General features: G+C 39.3%; 1 protein-coding gene across 4 annotated transcripts in view; it reads left to right on the top strand.

The window, feature by feature from the left end:
- The window catches only part of nek7 (NIMA-related kinase 7), a 188,522-nt gene that overhangs the window by 143,943 nt on the left and 24,326 nt on the right, over nt 1-20,253 (top strand). For all 4 annotated transcript variants that reach the window (XM_067990628.1, XM_067990631.1, XM_067990629.1 and 1 more), the window contains exons 7-8: nt 10,939-11,047; nt 15,027-15,134. In XM_067990628.1, the coding sequence (XP_067846729.1) occupies nt 10,939-11,047; nt 15,027-15,134 (217 nt within the window). The remainder of the gene's footprint in view (nt 1-10,938; nt 11,048-15,026; nt 15,135-20,253) is intronic.

Below are 20,253 nucleotides of genomic sequence, written 5' to 3'. Positions count from 1 at the left end.
TCAACTGAAGCCAGAAAAGCACTTTATTCATTGATAAATGTCAAATATCTCTGGGAATCGTCGTCTTACGAACAGGCCTTTTCTTTGTGGTCACGAGTGTTGTATAAAGGACTGTGGAACTTTGTTTTTTTGTCTGGTGGTAGCCATTTTTATGGTACTGGATGCATGACTTTTTAAGAAGTTGATGCAATTAATAGTCTCCAAACTGTTCACCATTGCCATCCAGTGGTCTCCAGTGGTAATAACAGACCAGATATGTATTCTGGCATTGGGCTGGAAACCTTGGAGCCAAACATTCTGTCAGGGTTCTGGTTACAAGTGCCACCTTTGTCCTTGACAAGTTGCGGAGTGCACAACCTGGCTGCATGGGTGAAACGGTCTTCCAAGAGGCACATGACCATGCTTGAATTCCAGTTTGCTTATCTAGTCCTTGTAGCACTGAACTCATTTTATTAACATTGTCATTCTTGAAATTTCTAATAGAACATGCTTCTGATTGACCACTTGATCACCCTCTTGACGTGTATACAATGTAACAGTTGACTCTAAACTAATCTGACATACCCAGTCAACAGGTGATGACATACTTGCATGTCTGTGTTTTTCAAAGTATGAGGTTAGTTTACATGGAAGTAAGCCTACTTGTAATGGTGCCAGCCTGTCCATCTCTGGTCCTCAAGATTATGCCATTTTTAAGAGAGTACAAATTTGTTTTTGGATTTATTCTGATTCCCAAAAGATTATTTAAAAAAAATAAAAATGGAGAAAGTAACTTTGATTTCATGAAGCTAGGTTAGCCTTAGAAATCCTTCTTAGTCATACTAGCATGGGATATAAATGCTCTAGTCTTCTTTTTCTATAGGAAGGACTTGTTGTTGATCAACATCTCTATTCAGACCCAGCAGTATTTTCTGATAAAGTCTTCCAAAAACAAAATAGTTTAACATTAAATGGAAGAACTTCATCTGGTTTTCAGCCAGAAAACTAAACATGTTATCAACATTCTCATTCTTGAACCTTTTGCCATGTTGTGATTTCCTTTATTTTGGAGTATGTCCAACACTTACTGAAAGTGAGACTTCAGGTTGCACTTCCTGCTGCTTTCTACATTTTTTTTCTCAGAAAGGATCTCCTGGTAAACAGCCCCTTGCATCCCATTCAATGAAATTGGCTGAGAAATCTTGCCTCCTTCTTTCCTCCAACCCACCTTGAGGTTCAGATCTGGGACTTTATCAACTTATCTGTCCTCCTTTCAACTCTTTGCCTTCTTATGAATTTAAGTTTCTTGTATGGAAAACTGTACTTTAGGTAATACTGGATTCAGCTTTTATTTAACTCTAAGGACTAGCAATTGACCAACTAAGCATGATGATACTTGTTCTTAATCCTCAACCAGAATTGTTTCTAAAGATCCTTTTGGACAAGATTCCTCATGTTCTTTAACAAACATGGTTTGGATTGTCTGTCAAGAATAACCTAAAGTCTATAAACTTGTTTAGAGTGTGGGTGTTTATTGTCTAGATCAAGAAGGATGTCTTTCATCCTCCTTTTATGTACATCTTGGTCAGATGCCTGCAATATGTAGAAGCTGCTGCAATGAGAAAACAATATTGCCTGTTTTCCAGGGTTGGCGTAATTTTCAAAGGAGAGTGCCCCCATGTGCCAAGCCCCATCCTAACCAGGCCCCGCTAGGGTTTTTTTGATTAAAAAGCTACCCTATGTTATGTGATGTCCATTATTTATTGTGTTAACCTGCAGCTGCCTTAATTTTTTCTTACTTTTTTTTTTAAAAACACATAAATCACCTTTTAATTGGATTAGTCTTCAACCATACAGGTTGTTTTTATTCTACTCATCCAAAACTCTGCTGCCCATATCCTAACTTGCACCAAGTCCTGTTCCCTATTACCCCTGCGCTTGCTGACCTCTCGGTCCAGGAACGCCTCGATTTTAAAATTCTCATCCTTGTTTTCAAATCCCTCCATGGCCTCGCACCTCCTGTTACCTCATCCAGTCCTACAGCACTCTGAGAACTCTGCGCTCCTCCAATTATTGCCTCTTGTGCATCCCCAGTTTTAATTGCTCCATCATTGGCGGCAGTGCCTACAGCTGCCTAAGCCCTAATCTCTGGAATCCCCTCCCTGAACCTCTCCTCCTTTAAGACGCTCCTTTAAAACCTACCTTTTTGACCAGGCTTTTGGTCATGTGGCTTGGTGTCAAATTTTGTTTGATAGTCACTCCTGTGTAATGCCTTGGGACATTTTACTACGTTAAAGGTGCTATATAAATGCAAGTTGTTGGTAATCAGCATAAGTTATTTGTGAGTTTTGTTATCATTCTTATTTGTATGATAACATTATTGAACTCTAAACTATGTAGAATTATATATGTGCAGTGCTGTTACTTTATTGTTTTCATTAGACAGCAAAATTCTTACTTTTCAAAACCCCAATCTCTGAATAATTTTTTTGTACATACCTAAATCTAGAGTAGCCCAGTGCACCAATTGTCAGTGTACATGAACTACAGAAAAAATTCTAGCTGTGAATTCGATTAGATTTGCACAAAAGGGCCAGTCACAATACCTCTTGTATGCAGAAATCTTTATGATCACGTGAGAGAATTCTTCCAGCTTTTCTAACTTCTAGATTTATGAAAATTGCAGGCATCACATCATTAAAAATAATATTATGCTTCATCAAAATACCCAGCAGGAGTGCAAGTCCATAAGTTTTTTTTAAAACTTAAAATCAGATTTCTGTCCATAGAATCAACAGTGAAATTAATTTTAGACTTGCACGCAAAAAGGGTACAGCTTGCATTCAAATTCAGTCTCAATTAAAGGAATCTGCATTGTGAATGAGGTATTGGGCAAATCCACATGTGCTTGATTGGAGCTGCAGTCTATCAACATTAGGGTCATACCAAGTGAATAATTTTCAATAAATAATAATAATTACCTTGAAGTTATTAAATATAAAGACAGGAGTTAGAAGCTTGGATTTATATTTTCTAGCAATCCATTAAATTCCCAAAGTTATTTGCTGTGTTGATATAACACCCAAAAATAAAACTTGATGACAAAACTACCCGTTAACTGTTCTTTGTATTTATTTTATTACAATTGTAGTTATTGTAAAATACCTAACCTCCCATCATTTGCAAATTTCCAGTACTCTGCTCTCTAACCGCCTTGAGAGGATATCTGATAACTCTTTACTTACAGAGGTTAGTTTTAGCCCCTACACTGCTAATCACATTGATCCTTTTTTATATTGATTATTTATAGCGATTATTCCAGCATGGATTCGACGGGCCGAATGGCCTCCTTCCGTACTGTAACCATTCTATGATTCTACGGTGTAGGATTGTATTCAATATTGTTATTTGCTTTATTTGTTTCTGTATTCCTGTTAATATTGTCTTTGTCATATGCAGCTTTGTCTGGAATCCTCTATTCTAGTCTCAATAGAAATGTCAATTTTTATATATTAAAAATCTTCTTTTCATTTGGCTGTGCATATTGTATAGAATACAACTTGTTTCTGAAAGGAAGGCTGTTTCATATCCTTACCCTCCTGACATCAAACAAACCTCTGATATGTAAATACAGCCTTGGGAAGAATAGATGCAAAGCCATATTTTGGATGCATGCCAAAACTTTGTTACATAGAATTATATTTGAAACATGAGCAGAGCGGCTGACCAACAATTTGCATGTGAACCAAAGTTGAAAACATCTGGAAGGAAAATCTTGACTGATGGGCTGCTATGGTCTGGTACCTCTCTTTTCAAAGAATGGAGAAATTAAATTTGGAAAGTTTCAGCATTCTGCAAGATACTAATGTTTAAACGTATTAATCACAGATGAACCATTTGTTGTGTTAGAGTAGCATTTAGACAGTGTCACTGTGACTCCCTCTGAGTTTACAGCATAAGTAAACAGTGTTTAACTCTTGTTGACATTTATTACACTGTAGTAGAAGACCAGATGTCTAATCCTTAAGGTTTCCTCGCTCATCATTGAGATTTATCACTTTTTTTTGTAAAATAAAGTACCATACTCTCCTAAATAGAACCAGGTGGTTTCACATTTCCCATACAGACTGTGCTTTTGTTTCAGAAAAAAAAGAAGCAGATAATAGCCCAAAATGAAAGCAAAACAGCATTTATTTTGTTTGTCTACATTGGAGTTCATTATCACTTGATTTATTTTTGTCTCTCATCAAATTTATATTTTAAAAAAAGCATAAAAATTTAATATGATACCCCCCCCCCCCCCAATATCTGTTTTTAAGCATGCAGGAGTCTACTGTCAGGTTGGTTCACAAGATGTCTAACACAGTCTTGGTCCTTAGTGCAGTGTGAAAATGATGATTCCACAACAAATGCAAATATTTGGAATGCGGATGGGGAATACTGAGTGGGATGCTCCAGGGATTGGTGTTGGACAGTACCGAGTTGGGTGCTCCAGGGATTGGTGTTGGACAGTACCGAGTGGGATGCTCCAGGGATTGGTGTTGGACAGTACCGAGTGGGATGCTCCAGGGATTGGTGTTGGACAGTACCGAGTGGGGTGCTCCAGGGATTGGTGTTGGACAGTACCGAGTGGAGTGCTCCAGGGATTGGTGTTGGACAGTACCGAGTGGGATGCTCCAGGGATTGGTGTTGGACAGTACCGAGTGGGGTGCTCCAGGGATTGGTGTTGGACAGTACCGAGTGGAGTGCTCCAGGGATTGGTGTTGGACAGTACCGAGTGGGGTGCTCCAGGGATTGGTGTTGGACAGTACCGAGTGGGGTGCTCCAGGGATTGGTGTTGGACAGTACCGAGTGGGGTGCTCCAGGGATTGGTGTTGGACAGTACCGAGTGGAGTGCTCCAGGGATTGGTGTTGGACAGTACCGAGTGGGGTGCTCCAGGGATTGGTGTTGGACAGTACCGAGTGGGGTGCTCCAGGGATTGGTGTTGGACAGTACCGAGTGGGGTGCTCCAGGGATTGGTGTTGGACAGTACCGAGTGGGATGCTCCAGGGATTGGTGTTGGACAGTACCGAGTGGGGTGCTCCAGGGATTGGTGTTGGACAGTACCGAGTGGGGTGCTCCAGGGATTGGTGTTGGACAGTACCGAGTGGGATGCTCCAGGGATTGGTGTTGGACAGTACCGAGTGGGGTGCTCCAGGGATTGGTGTTGGACAGTACCGAGTGGAGTGCTCCAGGGATTGGTGTTGGACAGTACCGAGTGGGATGCTCCAGGGATTGGTGTTGGACAGTACCGAGTGGGGTGCTCCAGGGATTGGTGTTGGACAGTACCGAGTGGAGTGCTCCAGGGATTGGTGTTGGACAGTACCGAGTGGGGTGCTCCAGGGATTGGTGTTGGACAGTACCGAGTGGGGTGCTCCAGGGATTGGTGTTGGACAGTACCGAGTGGGGTGCTCCAGGGATTGGTGTTGGACAGTACCGAGTGGGGTGCTCCAGGGATTGGTGTTGGAATCACTACTGTTTTTAATTTATATCAATGACTTGAATTCAGACACCCAATGTAAATTAGTGAATTTTGTTGGTAATACCAAACTTGGAGCAGTAGTAGAATCAAAGGAGGGAACAGAGAAATTACAGGATGAGTTGGATGAAATATGTAAGTGGGCAGAACAATGGCAGATGAAATTTGATGCAGACAAATGTAAAGTTAATGAAAAATGACAACACTTGTTGTCTGTGAATGGCATTGAAATAACTGAAGAGGAAGTGGAAAAAGACCTTGCAGTCTTAGCAGACTTGACACTCAACGTAGTCAACCAATACAGAGCATTAATCAACAAAGAAAATAGAATGTTGAGCTACACAGCTAAACAGTAGAGTACAGAGGAAGTCCTGAGTAAACTTTACAGTGCTCTGGTCAGACCACACAAGTGCAGTGTCCATTTCTGATCACTGAGACACAAGGGAGACATTGAAGTGTTTTAAGCAATGCAGAGAACAGCTCCAAGACTAAACCCTAGTCTTTAAGGGCTGAGGTAGAAGGGAAAAATGAATAAACTTAGGCTTTTCAGCCTTGACAGTAGGTTTTCTGAAAGGTGATTTGGTGGAGTTATATAAGTTGTTAATCGCATGGAAAATAGTAAATCTAGAAAATTAAATTAAGCAGCGAGAGTAGGATGAGGGCCACAAGTTCAAATTAGTAAAAGGCAAATTTACAACTGATGTTGGGAAGTTTTTCTTCACACAAACATTGGTTAACACATAGAATGGACTCCTGGGTAGAGGAGTGGAGGTAAAAACCCTGGAATAATTTAAGAACCAGTTGCATGTGGCAATAGGAGACCTTAACATCATTCTACATGAATGAATTAAGATGGGGCAAATGACTGTCCTCATCTGTAATTATCTTGTGAAGCCAGAGGGCATGCCAAAGACCATTTCTCCCCCCAATTTCATTATTTTCTATGGGAATTTTTCATCATAAAAATCAGGAAGAGACCACATGTGTTATGAAATGCAGTACAATGAACACTCACAAGCTGACCTACGGAAGGCTAATGCCAGTGGGGATTAATTTAAGGTCTCCTCCATGTCCTTTTAATAAACTGGGACTTTAAACATTCTTGGAGTATATGAACACGAATGTATTCATTTCTACAAGTAAACAATCCCAATATAAATAAATTGATTTTCCAGTTCCCCAGTGGCTCAGTAAGTCTGTATTGTGAGTAGCTGAATAGATAGGCCCCAGATTCAATCCCCAGTCAGTGCCGAGTTGACTGAGACAGCATTATGGATGTTGTAATTGGCCTCCTGGGTTAGGGTGGAGAAAATTGGCCAGAGTTCTCACACTTAATGGTTAGTTAACCCCTGCTGGAAGCATGCATCTGTGGACATTGGGGGAGGACAAGATTAGGTTTGGTTGTAATCCCCCTTCCTTCAACACCCCCCCCCCCCCTGGTTGAATAGACTGCTGAGACTCTGAGACTTGCTGTTAAGGCTCATGATGCGTAATGGTCACTTGCCTGTGGAACAGTAACTCAACAAGGAGTAATGCCTTGAAGAGGAGAAAATGGAAGGGAAACTGGCTGTATCATTTAGTGATAGAACTTGACCACATGGCTCATTACATCTGTAAAGATGTGGTGGCAGTAAGCAAAGGCCAAGTACGCCTACAGGAAAGAAAGGGGGGGATAAAAGAGACCCAAGAAAGGAGAGAAAATAAATAAAAGGGGGAAGAAAACCTTAAACTTGCTATTCTTAATAATTTTTTTCTAACAATGCAATAAAACTTCAGCTTCTATCCATGTTGCTATCCTAAGTATCATTTTTTATCACTCTAATATATTAAGTCTTAAGTGTTAGTGTTTGTCTGTGCAGTACTTACTTGCTGCCATAGACTCAGTCATGTTTAAACTTCTATTTTTAATCCTGTTTCTTATACTTACCTCTGAATGGCTCATTCCTCCCACATGTCTTAACTCCAGCTCTGTTTCTTTGTGCTGATGAGTTGCATCTCCCCATCTCCACCCACCTGAGGCTTGTGAAGAGTGAGCTTCTTGCCTGAATCGAACTCCTACTAAAATAGTATTAACTCCACTCCAAAAGTAATTCATTGGGATATTCATGAAAGATGCTATATAAATGTAAGGATATGGTAACATGGTTATGTTACTGGATTAGTGTATTACCCAACTGATTGTGAGCAATGCCACGTGAGATTCACTTGTAATAATATTGTCTTGACCTACAAAACATTATGTCCGGACGTTGCTATTTTAGAAAGCTGCACTAAAAATCTGAAATTGCTACCTATAAATGAGAGAAAAAATTGTCCTGCTTTTCTGTCTGGTTTGGGGTTCAGGGCTGAAGGGTGACTTTACACCCTAAGTTACTCGAAGTAGATTTTCAAGATTGCAAATACTGAAATAAAAGCTATAAAAAGAGGTTAGTGACCAATCTGTTATCAATAAAGCATGTCTTATGAAGAAACCCAATTAGTTAAATGTCAGCAAAGCACTTGGGCCAGATGAGGAAATGTGTGTGGAAATCAGTAAAGCTCTGGTTAAAATTTTTAGGAATTACTTAAATACATCAGATGCAAATTAGAACTGGGAAATATCCCAATCTTCAAATAAGAGGGCAAAATGAATCTAGAAATTATTAACTGATTAGTTTAGCATCTGTAGTTTGGGGGCAGAAACAGACAGAGAGAAAACACATAAGAGCATAATACTGGATGCAAGAGAGCACGTGGACCATAAATACTGTTCAGTATTTATTTAGAAACAATAGATAATACTCTCTAATCTGCTGGAATTGTTTTGAGGAGGTACCTAAATTAAATTAGGTACCTGGTGAATATAAATTAGCTCGCTGGTAGGTATAATTTACTTGAATTTTTAGAAGACAGTTGATAGGGTTCCACATGTGAGACTTTTAATGCAGGTTAAGGCTTGTGGAAATGATGACAAATTGGTAAGTGGAATTAAAATTGGCTTGGCAATAGGAAGTCAAAGGTGGTGGTAAGTGGGAAATGTTCAGTGTGGGATATAGTGACTGGTAGGATTCTGCACCACTCTGTTCTGGATCCTTGATTTCTGACTCGTGATAAGTGATATGGAGGAGAACACTTGTGTAACAATATTTCCTAAACACAATGAATTATGTCGCTAGGTGACAAGTACAAGCTAATTTATACCATTTATAGGGATCTGGATCAAATGAGCAGATGAACTAAAAATGTGAGGCAGATTTTAATCAAATAAACATCAGGTGATGCATTTTAAAACAGGAAACATATATATATATAAGGTGAAGGAGTGTCTGTTAGTAAAGGTGGAGAAGGAAGGGATTGAGGTTGGATTATTGACCAGTTGCTGAATGTTTCTTGTTTGTGTGAAGCTGTTATCAGTGAGGCTAATTAAATACATCTTGAGGACATTTGACTATAAGTCAAATTAAGTTATAGATCATGGTGGAGCCATGTTTGGGGTGTTCTACCTTCAAAAAGACATCGATGAGTTCGAAAAAAATTGACTGGGATGATTGATTCTAAGTCTTTCAGAATTAAAGTTGAGTTATGAAAACAAACTTGCAGAACTGAATTTATTTCCATTGGAGAAAAGGTTGAATAAGGGCTTTTAAAATGCTTAGGGGAATGGAAAATGTTGAAATATGAATGGGCTATCTAATTAATTTCGACTGAGTGTAAAGTAAGACATAGTAAAAAAAATTAACAAACTTCAAGCATGAATGGAGATTAGAATTTTTTTCTCCTCAAGGTATTGGATACGTGAAGTGCACTAACAAAAGCAGTTAAAAGTTGTGTTGATTACCTGCTTCACACATAACTGGATGAAAGCCTAGAAATTGGACTGAAGCACAGATGATACCAAATATTCTATAGAACATGATGGCTCTTGTGCTGCTCAGTCTAAAGAATTGATATCTGTGGAAAGCAACCTAATTAAAAGGCTACTGGAATGAGACAGCTAAGAGGGTGCCTCTGTGCATGAGGTGTTATTGTTTACAATGTAGACAAATTATTTGGAAATGGAGACAGAAATAAAGTTGATTTAAATTTGTTGCTACCAAACTTGGTGAGAGAGGACGGGAGCAAATAGCACACAACAAATGTGGTGCAATTTGAATGGACTGTGAAGTTGGGCTGACAAGATGTTGTTCGCTGTGGATAAATGTGAAATGATGAGACGAGGAAGGGGAAAAAGCTGTAGGCATATCAGATGAATAGAATTTGTCTACAGAACAAAAAATAGGAGAGGATTCACGGTTAAATATGCAGCTTAGTGAAATCTTCAAGGCAGTATGTGGCAACAGTACGACAGCAAACCAGAAGTATAGGCATAGGTTCCAGCAAGTGATAATGAGCTTGTACATAATACTAGTCCAGCTTCACTTGGAGTACAATTCTGATCATCTTACGACAGTAGGGATGTACCAGCTTTGCAGATCCTAAATTAAGACCTTTGATTAAGCTTCGGAGCAATGAGGAGAGGCTACAAACACTGGGAATATTTACCTTGAAGGGAAAAAAATTGCTGAGAGGATCTAATGGTATTCCAGGTTCCAAGAGCGACAGATAATTTGGACCCAAATATTGTTTTTACATAATCGCAAACTCCACAGGAAGGAAAGAACTCTAGCTCAGCAGAGTGAAGGTGAACACATGATTTGGATGTAACTATTTTACATAGCATGACGAATATATGGAACCAGCTGCTGAGGGATGCAGCTGAAGGGGGCGAGAAAAGACCAAATTCAAGAGGGAACTGGCAGAGAAAATGAGTGGTCTGAAAGATTGTGCATAGCATTTTGCAAAATTTGAATGATATAGACATGGGGAGAGACAGATCATTCTGGAGTTTTGCATGATTTCCTTGGTAACGGTGATTATTTCTGCAAACATTTAGTTCTAGAGATTTCATGCGTGGTTACTAAGTCCATAATGGGGTAAATAGTACATGGACTGTGGAAGGAATGGATTTAATGAGACAAATGGATTTTTCTTCTTCCATGCTTGGTTATGCTTGCTTTTTTGTTTGCTTATTTTTTAAACCAACATTGGAAAGCCAAAGTTTTCCTTACATGTGAAATTAAAATAAGCCAGATAAATACCCAGTGATAATAATTCCCTTGGTCAGCACTTGCTTTTAATTGAAACTGTGTTCCCAGAAGGAAATTTAAGTTGTAATGTGATGTGAATTTATTCGTATTTCAGTATAGTTGACCATGTCCATTTATACCATCAGTGGGGCAAAAATATTTCTAAATCTATATATTAAGAATTGCAAACCTAAGTTGTTATATGTTGTGTAGGTAAATTTATTTTGATAGTGTTTTTTGCTTTCAGTATTTAAGTTTAGTTTCAAATTAATAATGTTACATTTATTCTACCCACTTTGGATTTGGATTCATAGTGTTGTCTGATATTTTCACAGCATTTTAAGAAACAGAAGCGGCTAATTCCAGAAAGAACAATATGGAAGTACTTTGTTCAACTCTGCAGTGCCTTGGAACACATGCATTCTCGGCGTGTCATGCACAGAGGTAACTTCAATACACAATAGTATACCATAAACCTACCAGAAGACAAAACATTACACTGATACCTTAGGCATTTTCTGAATGGACTTGTAGGAACAGCGCACATGAGAACCAGTTCTATATAAAGGTCATAAGTTGTGGCCTTGGTGTAGCACATAGATAGGGTAAGGTACCAATCGGTTCAATCAGCTATTTCCAGGATTTCCGGTGGCATCGCTCATGATAAGTAAGAGGGTATGGGTAAGGGTTAGGGAACAAGTGGGGGTGGGGTAGAAAGGAAAGGGTTTGAGGTTTCAGCAGGGTGAAAAGGAGTTGAAGTAGATGGAACCTGCTTTTTTTAACATTAATAGATAAAAATAATCACGTTTCTTGTAAATAAGTGGATGTGCTATTGCGTTGGTCGTGGTAAGTCACAGAATATGGATTTGCAATTCGCTGCACTGGTGATATTGGTGATGAACGCCATAAATTGGACTGTTGTGCTCCCTGATGCTCCGGTGGCGAATTTATGCCAAAATTTGCAGGAAAACTAATTCCAGTATGTCACAGTGAGCAAGCAGGGAATTGACCGATGGCCAATGTATTAATCCTGCTACTAACAGTGCAATTTATCTTTCAACTCACAGCAATGCTCCAAAACATGACTTTTTTTCCCAAAACATGATACAAAATTACTAAAGTAAGCCCATTTTTTTATCAAGCTGGTTTTAAAATGCGCTGGCATATTCTGAGGATAAAATGGAACACCTAAGATCAAGCAGTTGCTAGTCTATGATTTTAGGTGGAAGCTAACACTTGTTTGGTGGCTCACTGGGCTGTCAAAACTGAGCTGAACTCTTCCAGCTCAACTACACCAACATCAACAACGAAAAGGTGTTGAGGGGAGGTCGAGCTGTCTTATTTATGGTTGCTTGCTCCACAGGCTTTGTTCGAACGAAAGTTGATTTACCACTGATCGAAAGGACCATATAGTTAAAAGACTAGCAATTACTACTAGTTTGGTTCCAGCCTCATATCTTCAGCTATAGTAATTAAAAATGTACTGCTTAAATTTAGTTGTGGATGACATTTTAAAGAGATAATTAATTCAATTTTGTTGGTAAGGTATTTTGTACCTGCATTCATTTAGATATTACATATGATTATATGTTGCTTTCTTGAAATTGGATGTATACCACTGAGATGGAAATTATTTATCAGATTTTTAAAAACTGTCATGAAAACAATTATTTATTTGTGCAGACTTTTAATTTCAAGTATTTCCATCTGCGCGTTGGGTTGTGTAACAAATGACTAAGGTCTCTTTAAGGACAGGGTTTTAAGTGGTCGCTAGTCTAACCCTGATTGTGATCAGGGTTTTTCTTGGATTCGTGGAATCAGGCTACTTTCCAAGTCGATAGCTTTGTATTGATTAAGAGAAAGATCCTGATTGCTCAGATCGTTTCCCAATAATGTATATTATGTGCTAATTTGGGTCAATAGGCAAGAGTTCACATGTGGTCTGTGCCAAGCCCTGCAAAGACTCCCAAAGCCTGGGAAATAAAACAACCTGCTTCCTCAAATATGTCCATAAATCATGCTGCTGCCAGGTCTCCAGTGCCAATATTTTTCAGTCACTCACGCCATGATTTCTTGGAACTTATGTGCTAGTAGATTCTGTAAATTCCAGGCCATGATTTGCATATCTCGTCAATATGTTGCTTGTTCTCTCTCTGTCATTTCCCTTCTGGTTCTCCGTGTCTTTGTTTTTTTTTCTGTTTTGTCTGTGTGTCCTCTTGTTCCTTTTTGTCTTCTTTTGATATTTTGGGTTTTTTTTCCGGAGGTGTGAGTTGGAGGTATGGTGGTGGTTGGTGGAGGGATATGGCCACGGCTATAGGTAGGTTTTGTGTGGGAGGGAGTGATCTGACCCGGAGTTCAGACTGCCTTTGGGGTGATGAGTTGTGACTCAGAGGACGATGAAAGCAAAGCGACAGGTGAGGTATTGCATGATATTTGCTGCTGCAGCTGTACACTGCATTTCGGCCCCACTGTTGGTTAGAAGACCCTGTCATATAACCTTTCCTTTTCACAATACCCTCAATTGTATTGCTTCTTCCTTACTTCTGCATCGCACCACTCTCGTGCTTTCCTCTCCCCTTTTGTGTTTATTATTCGTCACTCCTCTTCACCATCACTCCTCATCCTCTTTTTCCCAACTCCCCATTTGCTTCCCATGCAGCCTGATGCCTTTCTCTGTCACCTTCTCCTAATCTGCATTCCCCATTGCTCCCGTCAAAACTTCGTGTCCCCTCATTCATCCTCAAATTCCCCTTCCCTGCTTCCTCATATTCACTGCTCCTTTCCCTTAGTCCTTAACCCTAACTCTTGTTCTTCATCTCCTTTACTCTTTCCTAAACCTCCACTCAACCTTCCCTTCCTACTTCAGCCCTCCACCCTCTCGAAGTGAAACTGCAGTGGAAGAGGGTGGCATTAAGTTGTCTCCTCAGCGTGTCAAATACTTTGCAGCAAGTCTCAGTCCAAATAGTTATGATATCGTTGGATGTTCTGTTACAGGTTGAAATTGCTGCATGATTAATAGAATTGTACGATTTCAAATGACTCAGATCCATCCTTCTGGGAAAGATGCAAGCTGCAGAAAGAGCCCACATATGTAGTGGTGGTCCCAAGGTCAAAGCCTCAGCACTAACGAAAACGCCTCCTTTACAAGTGCTACTTGGGCATGACACAATCGCACTGCCCAGATTGATGCTGATTTGTTTCTCAGCTGCATTCATCTCTTTTTAACAGAGTGCTGATTAGTTTATTATTGACAACTGACATTTCTAGCTTGTTTTATAAGTAGAATGTTAAACCTTTTATTGTCAATTTGACTCCTTATTGGTAAAAAAATAAAGTTAATTTCTTTCCCTTTCACTCATTGTCAAATCAATTTTAACTGCTTCCCATGGTGTGCAGCTATTGACTTCAGATCAGGCAAATGTGAATCATTGTGTTCCTCTATACTTGTTGAAACAGCATTTTATGGGAATTGGCAGTAAAAGTTCTGAGTTTAATGCACCTATTAATGCAATCTGAAGCATGTGTTTGTGTCATGAGATGCTGGATTCATGTTTGTGCCCATGATTCCATGCATATTCATCTGAGAATATCTAAGGAACTCAGTACTAAGCATAACCTTGTGCTTCTCCTCAAGGAAGGAAGGAAATGTAAAGAACAGGTAAACTTGGGTAGTCTTATGTAAATTCTGGCAATTATTAATTGCCGGAGGTTTGGGATAGCTAATTTGTGTTTATTTATTTAAAGGATATAGCTATCCTATTCACATAGCTATCCTTGTGGATGGAGAATGACTTGAGGGAACCTTAAGAGAGGATCCATGGTTTCCACCAACTGTATGATCTCAATAAGTAATTCTTTATTACTTTATTTTTCTGCATTGCATGGTTAGTAGCTGTACAAACTAGGAAAGAGCTAGATTAGATCCCTGGTCTGTGCTGAGTTATCTGATCTCAGCTTGGGCAGCAGTTGGGGTGCTACTTTGGATGCCAGTGGAACTGTACCTCAGCAACATAAGTCAATGCCTTCAAGGAATAAGGGAAGAAAATGTGGGATAGGAAGGAAAATGGGTTTGAGAGACTTTTTAAATAAATAAACACAAATGAATTGAACAATTTTTTTTCTTGGAATGTTCCTCGAACACTAGAAAACTGCAAAACTCCAAAACTATGTCCAGTTATTTCCTCATTTATTAAATTAGAAATGAGACAGAACCAAAGAATTTTTAGCTTAATTCAGAGTTAATAGAGCACATGAAGCAATGTGGTGGGTTTCCCATTTAGCCGACATTATTGGGAAGCAAAAGTAAGTTATTTTATTTGAATGGTAAAGTTGTGAGATCGTATTATGCTGTCCAGAAAATATTTCCAGTTTTAGTAATGTGAATACGTCATTTATTTACATATAATATTTTGTTCCCTTCCAGATATAAAACCAGCTAATGTGTTCATTACAGCAACTGGGGTAGTAAAGCTGGGAGACCTTGGATTGGGCAGATTCTTTAGTTCGAAAACTACAGCAGCACATTCTTTAGGTGAGCAACCCTGCGCAACACGAATCCATCTAATTACAGAAGCGGGATGTATTTCATTAAAAGAGTGTGACCAAAACCATGTGTCTGTTGTAAACATGCAAGCAGCAAAAGGCAAGCTCCACAACCACTACTGGGTGTATCCATTTCATTGTGCAGTTAGGGGGTTTCCTGTTTCTTTGACCTTTGCCATAACACAGGGTATGTCTGGAAGTAACAAGTCCAATCTTGCTACTGATATAGAACTCTGATTACACAACAGTGTAATAAAGACCAAAGAGTTTATGATGAATAGACTGCTTCAAGGCTACATGCTGGGCTGACCCATTGATCCTTTCAGGGGTTTATAATGCAGAAAACCTTGAACAATCAGACAGCTACTTTTTTTTTATTACATTGCTACCTTATTTTGGAGATTGTGTTTTAATATTTTAAATTCAGGAATTCAATTATCAGTTCATAGCAGTTTCAAAGAATGCAAATAATAAACTGTTAACTTTCAGCAATTTTGATCTAGATAGGATTTAAGTTGTGCATGACATTGATTTACTTAGACCAGTTGGGAATACAAACATAATTTCAGAGAAGCTGGTTCTCAAACACCTTTTTATTTCCAACCAGTATTTTCCTGACAAGGGAATGTATTGTTGATTATTTCACAATACAGTGAGTGCAAGTTGTATAGTGGTAGTGCAAGCTAAGATCTGGATTCAGTACAATTCTGATAAAAGTGGAAAGTGTTGAAGTTCTCATTACAGACTCTGTTGTAAAAGTACTCTGGAAGGTCGCAAGGAACTTGGGGCAGGGGGAATATCCAAGTCCTATTTAAAAGCCATAGTTTTATGCACATGTGGATATTTTAGCATGGGCTAGAAATCTGAACTAACAGCCACAACCAAGGCATTTAGCTCATGATTGAATAAATAGAAGGTATTAGATGGATAATTAGAATAATATTTTCATCACAAGTGAAGAAGGCTTTGTGAGGAATTAAATAGCATAAGTGGGCTACGTTGATTATATCTGCTTATGACCATGCAAGATGTGCATGGCAGATGAACATTCATGGTTTGCTGAATCTTACTTACTGAGGAAGGAAATAATTTGGGCCCTGTGCATCTGACAATCCTAGATCACAGTTGTGGCACAATAGACGGCAGTAGCTAGATTTCGAGTAAAAGGTTTCATTTACAATTCCAAAAAGGTCGTTTCTTCCTTAACTAGCACTATGTTAACCCTTTCCACCACCCCCACCTCAGTTGTTCTCGCTTTTGACCGATCTCTGAGCTCTGTGTTCTACCTTTGATTTTTGAGTCTAGTGGTCAGCTTCAACCTACTTCCTACAACCCACTGCATCTGCAAACATTTCAAGAGACTTGACTGTGCCTTCCCTCTGCCTTGTTCTTCTTCTGGCTTCAGAGGTTCTGCAACACTTTGGGCCTTAGACTTCTCTATGTCCTTACCTTCAGTCACCCTTCCTGCTGCTTGAGATCCTGTTTAGGATACAGGCATGGTGCAATTGCTGCTTTAATATTGGTGCTATTTTAGTTCAGCTTCTGTGAGATCAGCATCTTTGATCTGGCTCCTGACCTATATGCTGCTAATTTCCAGCTTCTTATCCCAGTGATGGACTCATAGAACCATGAAAAACTGGGAGACAGATTTAATAAGCAAATGGCAGGAGCAGGCTCAAGAATGTCATCTCCCAGAATCTGACTTAAAATGACTCCAGTATAAACAGGGCTGGACATGTATCTTCCCCCTGCATCTACACTACATCGATGCACTGCTGCTTTGGATTCTATGGTATTGCCTTCCCTCTGGCCTGATAAGCCACTAGACTTATTTAACAATATAACAACTGAATCATGAAGACTTTTCTCATAAAATGGAATATCTCTGTTATTGATTCAATATTTAATGGTCCAGTTGGTCTTTTTTTGTGCTTTGTTTTTGCATCTTTGTATGTGAAATCTCAGCTTGCTTTGCATGGGTATTTCAATTTTCAATAATCCAGTGGCTGTCCCACATATTGGGATGGTTGCGTCTATTACCCGATTTTAGTGCCAATCTCAACAATTAGTGCCACACTCTCTTGAGCTCGGCACTCAACCAGGTGCTGAGTCACGATAAAATTTATTACAGCAGTATACTGCTTTCCCACCGAGCAGTACTTTTAGACTTTCCATGAGATGATATTTCTAAAAGTACTGCACGCTGGGAGGGCAATATACTGCTGAAATAAAACCTCACTGTGATTCAGCGCAGGGTTTGGGGAATGCTAGACTTTGTGTCTAGCACTGGCCATCATGTTGTAACTATAACACTGTGAAAATAATGGCAAGATGGCTAAAGCAATCCTGAAAAAAACATTTCCCAAGTTACAGCCTGAAGAAGTGATAAAGGTTGAAATCTGCAATCTTGGTGCCAATCAGATTCATGATACTGCTATGGTCCTTTTCCCAATTTGAGATGTTATTGTTCTTTACTTAGCACAGACACCAGGACTAAGGTAGGAGACATTGGGGTTGCAAGATTTGATTATTAAAATGTCGAGCGACAGCAGAAGAATCTTAAGGTATCAATAATGCAAAACTTGCTATTTAAACATAGAATAGTCACTGAACATGCTCATAACCAAGACTAAAGCAGTTCAGCAGCCTGTGTGTTTGAGAGGTCTGCTCTTGGGAGCAAATTGTATTACAAGCAATTAATACAGTTTTTTTAATATCATGTTTTTATTTGTAGCTGCGGTATGGCATAGAATTCATTCATTGTGCACCATATGTATGCTGACAACACTCAGCTCTACCTCACCACCACCTTCCTCGACCCCTCCACTGTCTCAAATTTGATACACTGCTACTCCGATATCTAGTACTGGATGAGCAAAAATTTCCTCCAACTAAATATTGGGAAGACCGAATCCATTGTCTTTGGGCCCCACCACAAAAATCCGTTCCCTAGCCACTGACTTGTTACCTCTAGACTTGAGTATACCAATGCTCTCCTGGCTGGCCTTCCATCTTCCACTCTTCATAAACTTGAGCTCATCCAAAACTCTGCTACCCGTATTGTAACTCGCACCAAGTCCTGTCACCCATCACCCTTGTGCTTGCTGACCTACATTGACTCCCAGTCCGAGAACGCCTCGATTTTAAAACTCTCATTGTTGTTTTCAAGAGGCCTCGCCCCTCCCTACGTCTACAACTTGTCCAGCCCTCCAACCCTCCGAGAACTCCGCACTCCTCCAATTCTTGCATCTTGTGCATCCCCGATTTTAATCGCTCCACCATTGGCGGCCGTGGCTTTAGCTGCCTAGGCCCTAAGCTCTGGAATTCCCTCCCTAAACCTCTGCCTCTCTACCTCTCCCTCCTCCTTTAAGATGCTCCTTAAAACCTACCTCTTTGACCAAGCTTTTGGTCACCTGTCCTAATCTTATGTGGCTCAGTTTCAAATTTTGTTTGATAATTGTTCCTGTGAAGCGCCTTGGGACGTTTTACTACGTTAAAGGAGTTACATAAAATGCAAGTTGTTGTTTTTGTCATAGTCTGAGTAACAAAATATAGAATTAAGTAGTCTGATCTATTGGGAAGATTGGAAATGGAATAATGCCTGTATTTGAGAGTTATTTTGCCCTCACCTACATGACTTACTGCTTCCAAATTCTCTAAGAGTACCTTCGCTGGCAACTATCTTTTAAAGTGTGAGAATTTTGTTTGTGGTGGATTTCTATTTGCTTGAAACTTTAGCTTCTGTATACAAATTTTTGAGTTTCCTAGCATCTTAGTCTTTGTCAAAACCAGGTTTTAAATTTTGCAGGAGACTATTCTCCATCACTAATAGTAAATGTAATCTTCCCCTCCACAACAACTTTGCCTTCTGTGAATTCGGTGAGCAATTCTAGGAAGATTTGAAACAACAAAGCTATCAGGCAGTTTCCAGAAAGAAACACAAATTAGAACATTTCAGAACCAAAGTCTCTTGCTTCTCACATCGGTTGTCTCCATGTAACAGTAGAAGCATTTTCAGTTGTAAGATCTTCTGCCAGGAACAAACTGCCTTCTGTAACACCTTATATTGTCCTTGAAACCACCTGCCACCACCAGTACCAGGTGAACAAGTTTATTCAAGGATACCCAATGAATCAGAATATATCTAAGACTTGAAGCATTTCTTGAGATGATTATTAAGATCACCTGGTGTAGCATCAATGATGAGTTGGACAACATCTTAGTGACTATTCTGGATACATATTGCTTATTAACACCTTCTCCTTCACAAATTAACAAAATATTATTTACTTGAATGATGCATGTACTTTTGGAGACAAAAGCCACTGTGAAATGTTTTTCTTTATTTATATATTAAGAAAATGGTGGTGCTGTACAAGCCGCTGTGCTGTGACAACAGTGGACAAATAAGCCATCCTTGATACAGGCTAATAACTTTGTTGGTTAAAGAAGTTGTCCTGGGAGTAAAATAATATTGCCATCCTCAACAAAAACAGTGATATGTCTTCTTTGACTTTCAATAAGCTGGGAAGCTGCATACTGAAATGTTTTCCCTGCCTCCTGTGGATTCTCCTGTGGATTCTCCACATCCACAAGCTTGCATGTTGTTCACTGCCAATTATTAGTATCATATTTTATGGTAACGAAAGGTGATTATTGTTGACCCTTTACAGCTCAGATGGGCTAAATACATCTTTATGTGTAATAATTGCTTAAATGTGACTTTGTACATTTGTCGTAGGCTTAACTTTACTGTTATTGGTGCCTCCAAATTATTATGATTTCAAACTGGCAGAAGTGCATAACTTTTAAAGCAAACCAACACTGCATTACAGTCACTGAGACTATCAATTTGTTTTGCTGAAGCTGGTTAATGCTGTATATGGCCGTAAGGATAGGCTTGTGGAAGACCTTTCTAAAAAATGGCGGAACTATGCAGGGTTAAGTTTGTACTCTGCATAGCAAAAACAAAATAGTTGTATCTGTTAAAGCGCCTAGTAATTTCTGAACAGGTGATAAATTAGCGGCAATGTGGGGAAACTCTCTTTCATTTAAGTTGTTAATGGAATTCTGGAAGCAATATCAGTGAAGAGAACTTGGTTACTACT

The sequence above is a fragment of the Heptranchias perlo genome, chromosome 9, assembly GCF_035084215.1.
Source record: "Heptranchias perlo isolate sHepPer1 chromosome 9, sHepPer1.hap1, whole genome shotgun sequence".
In the NCBI taxonomy this organism is placed as follows: domain Eukaryota; kingdom Metazoa; phylum Chordata; class Chondrichthyes; order Hexanchiformes; family Hexanchidae; genus Heptranchias; species Heptranchias perlo.
This window is presented reverse-complemented; position numbering and strand designations above follow the sequence as displayed.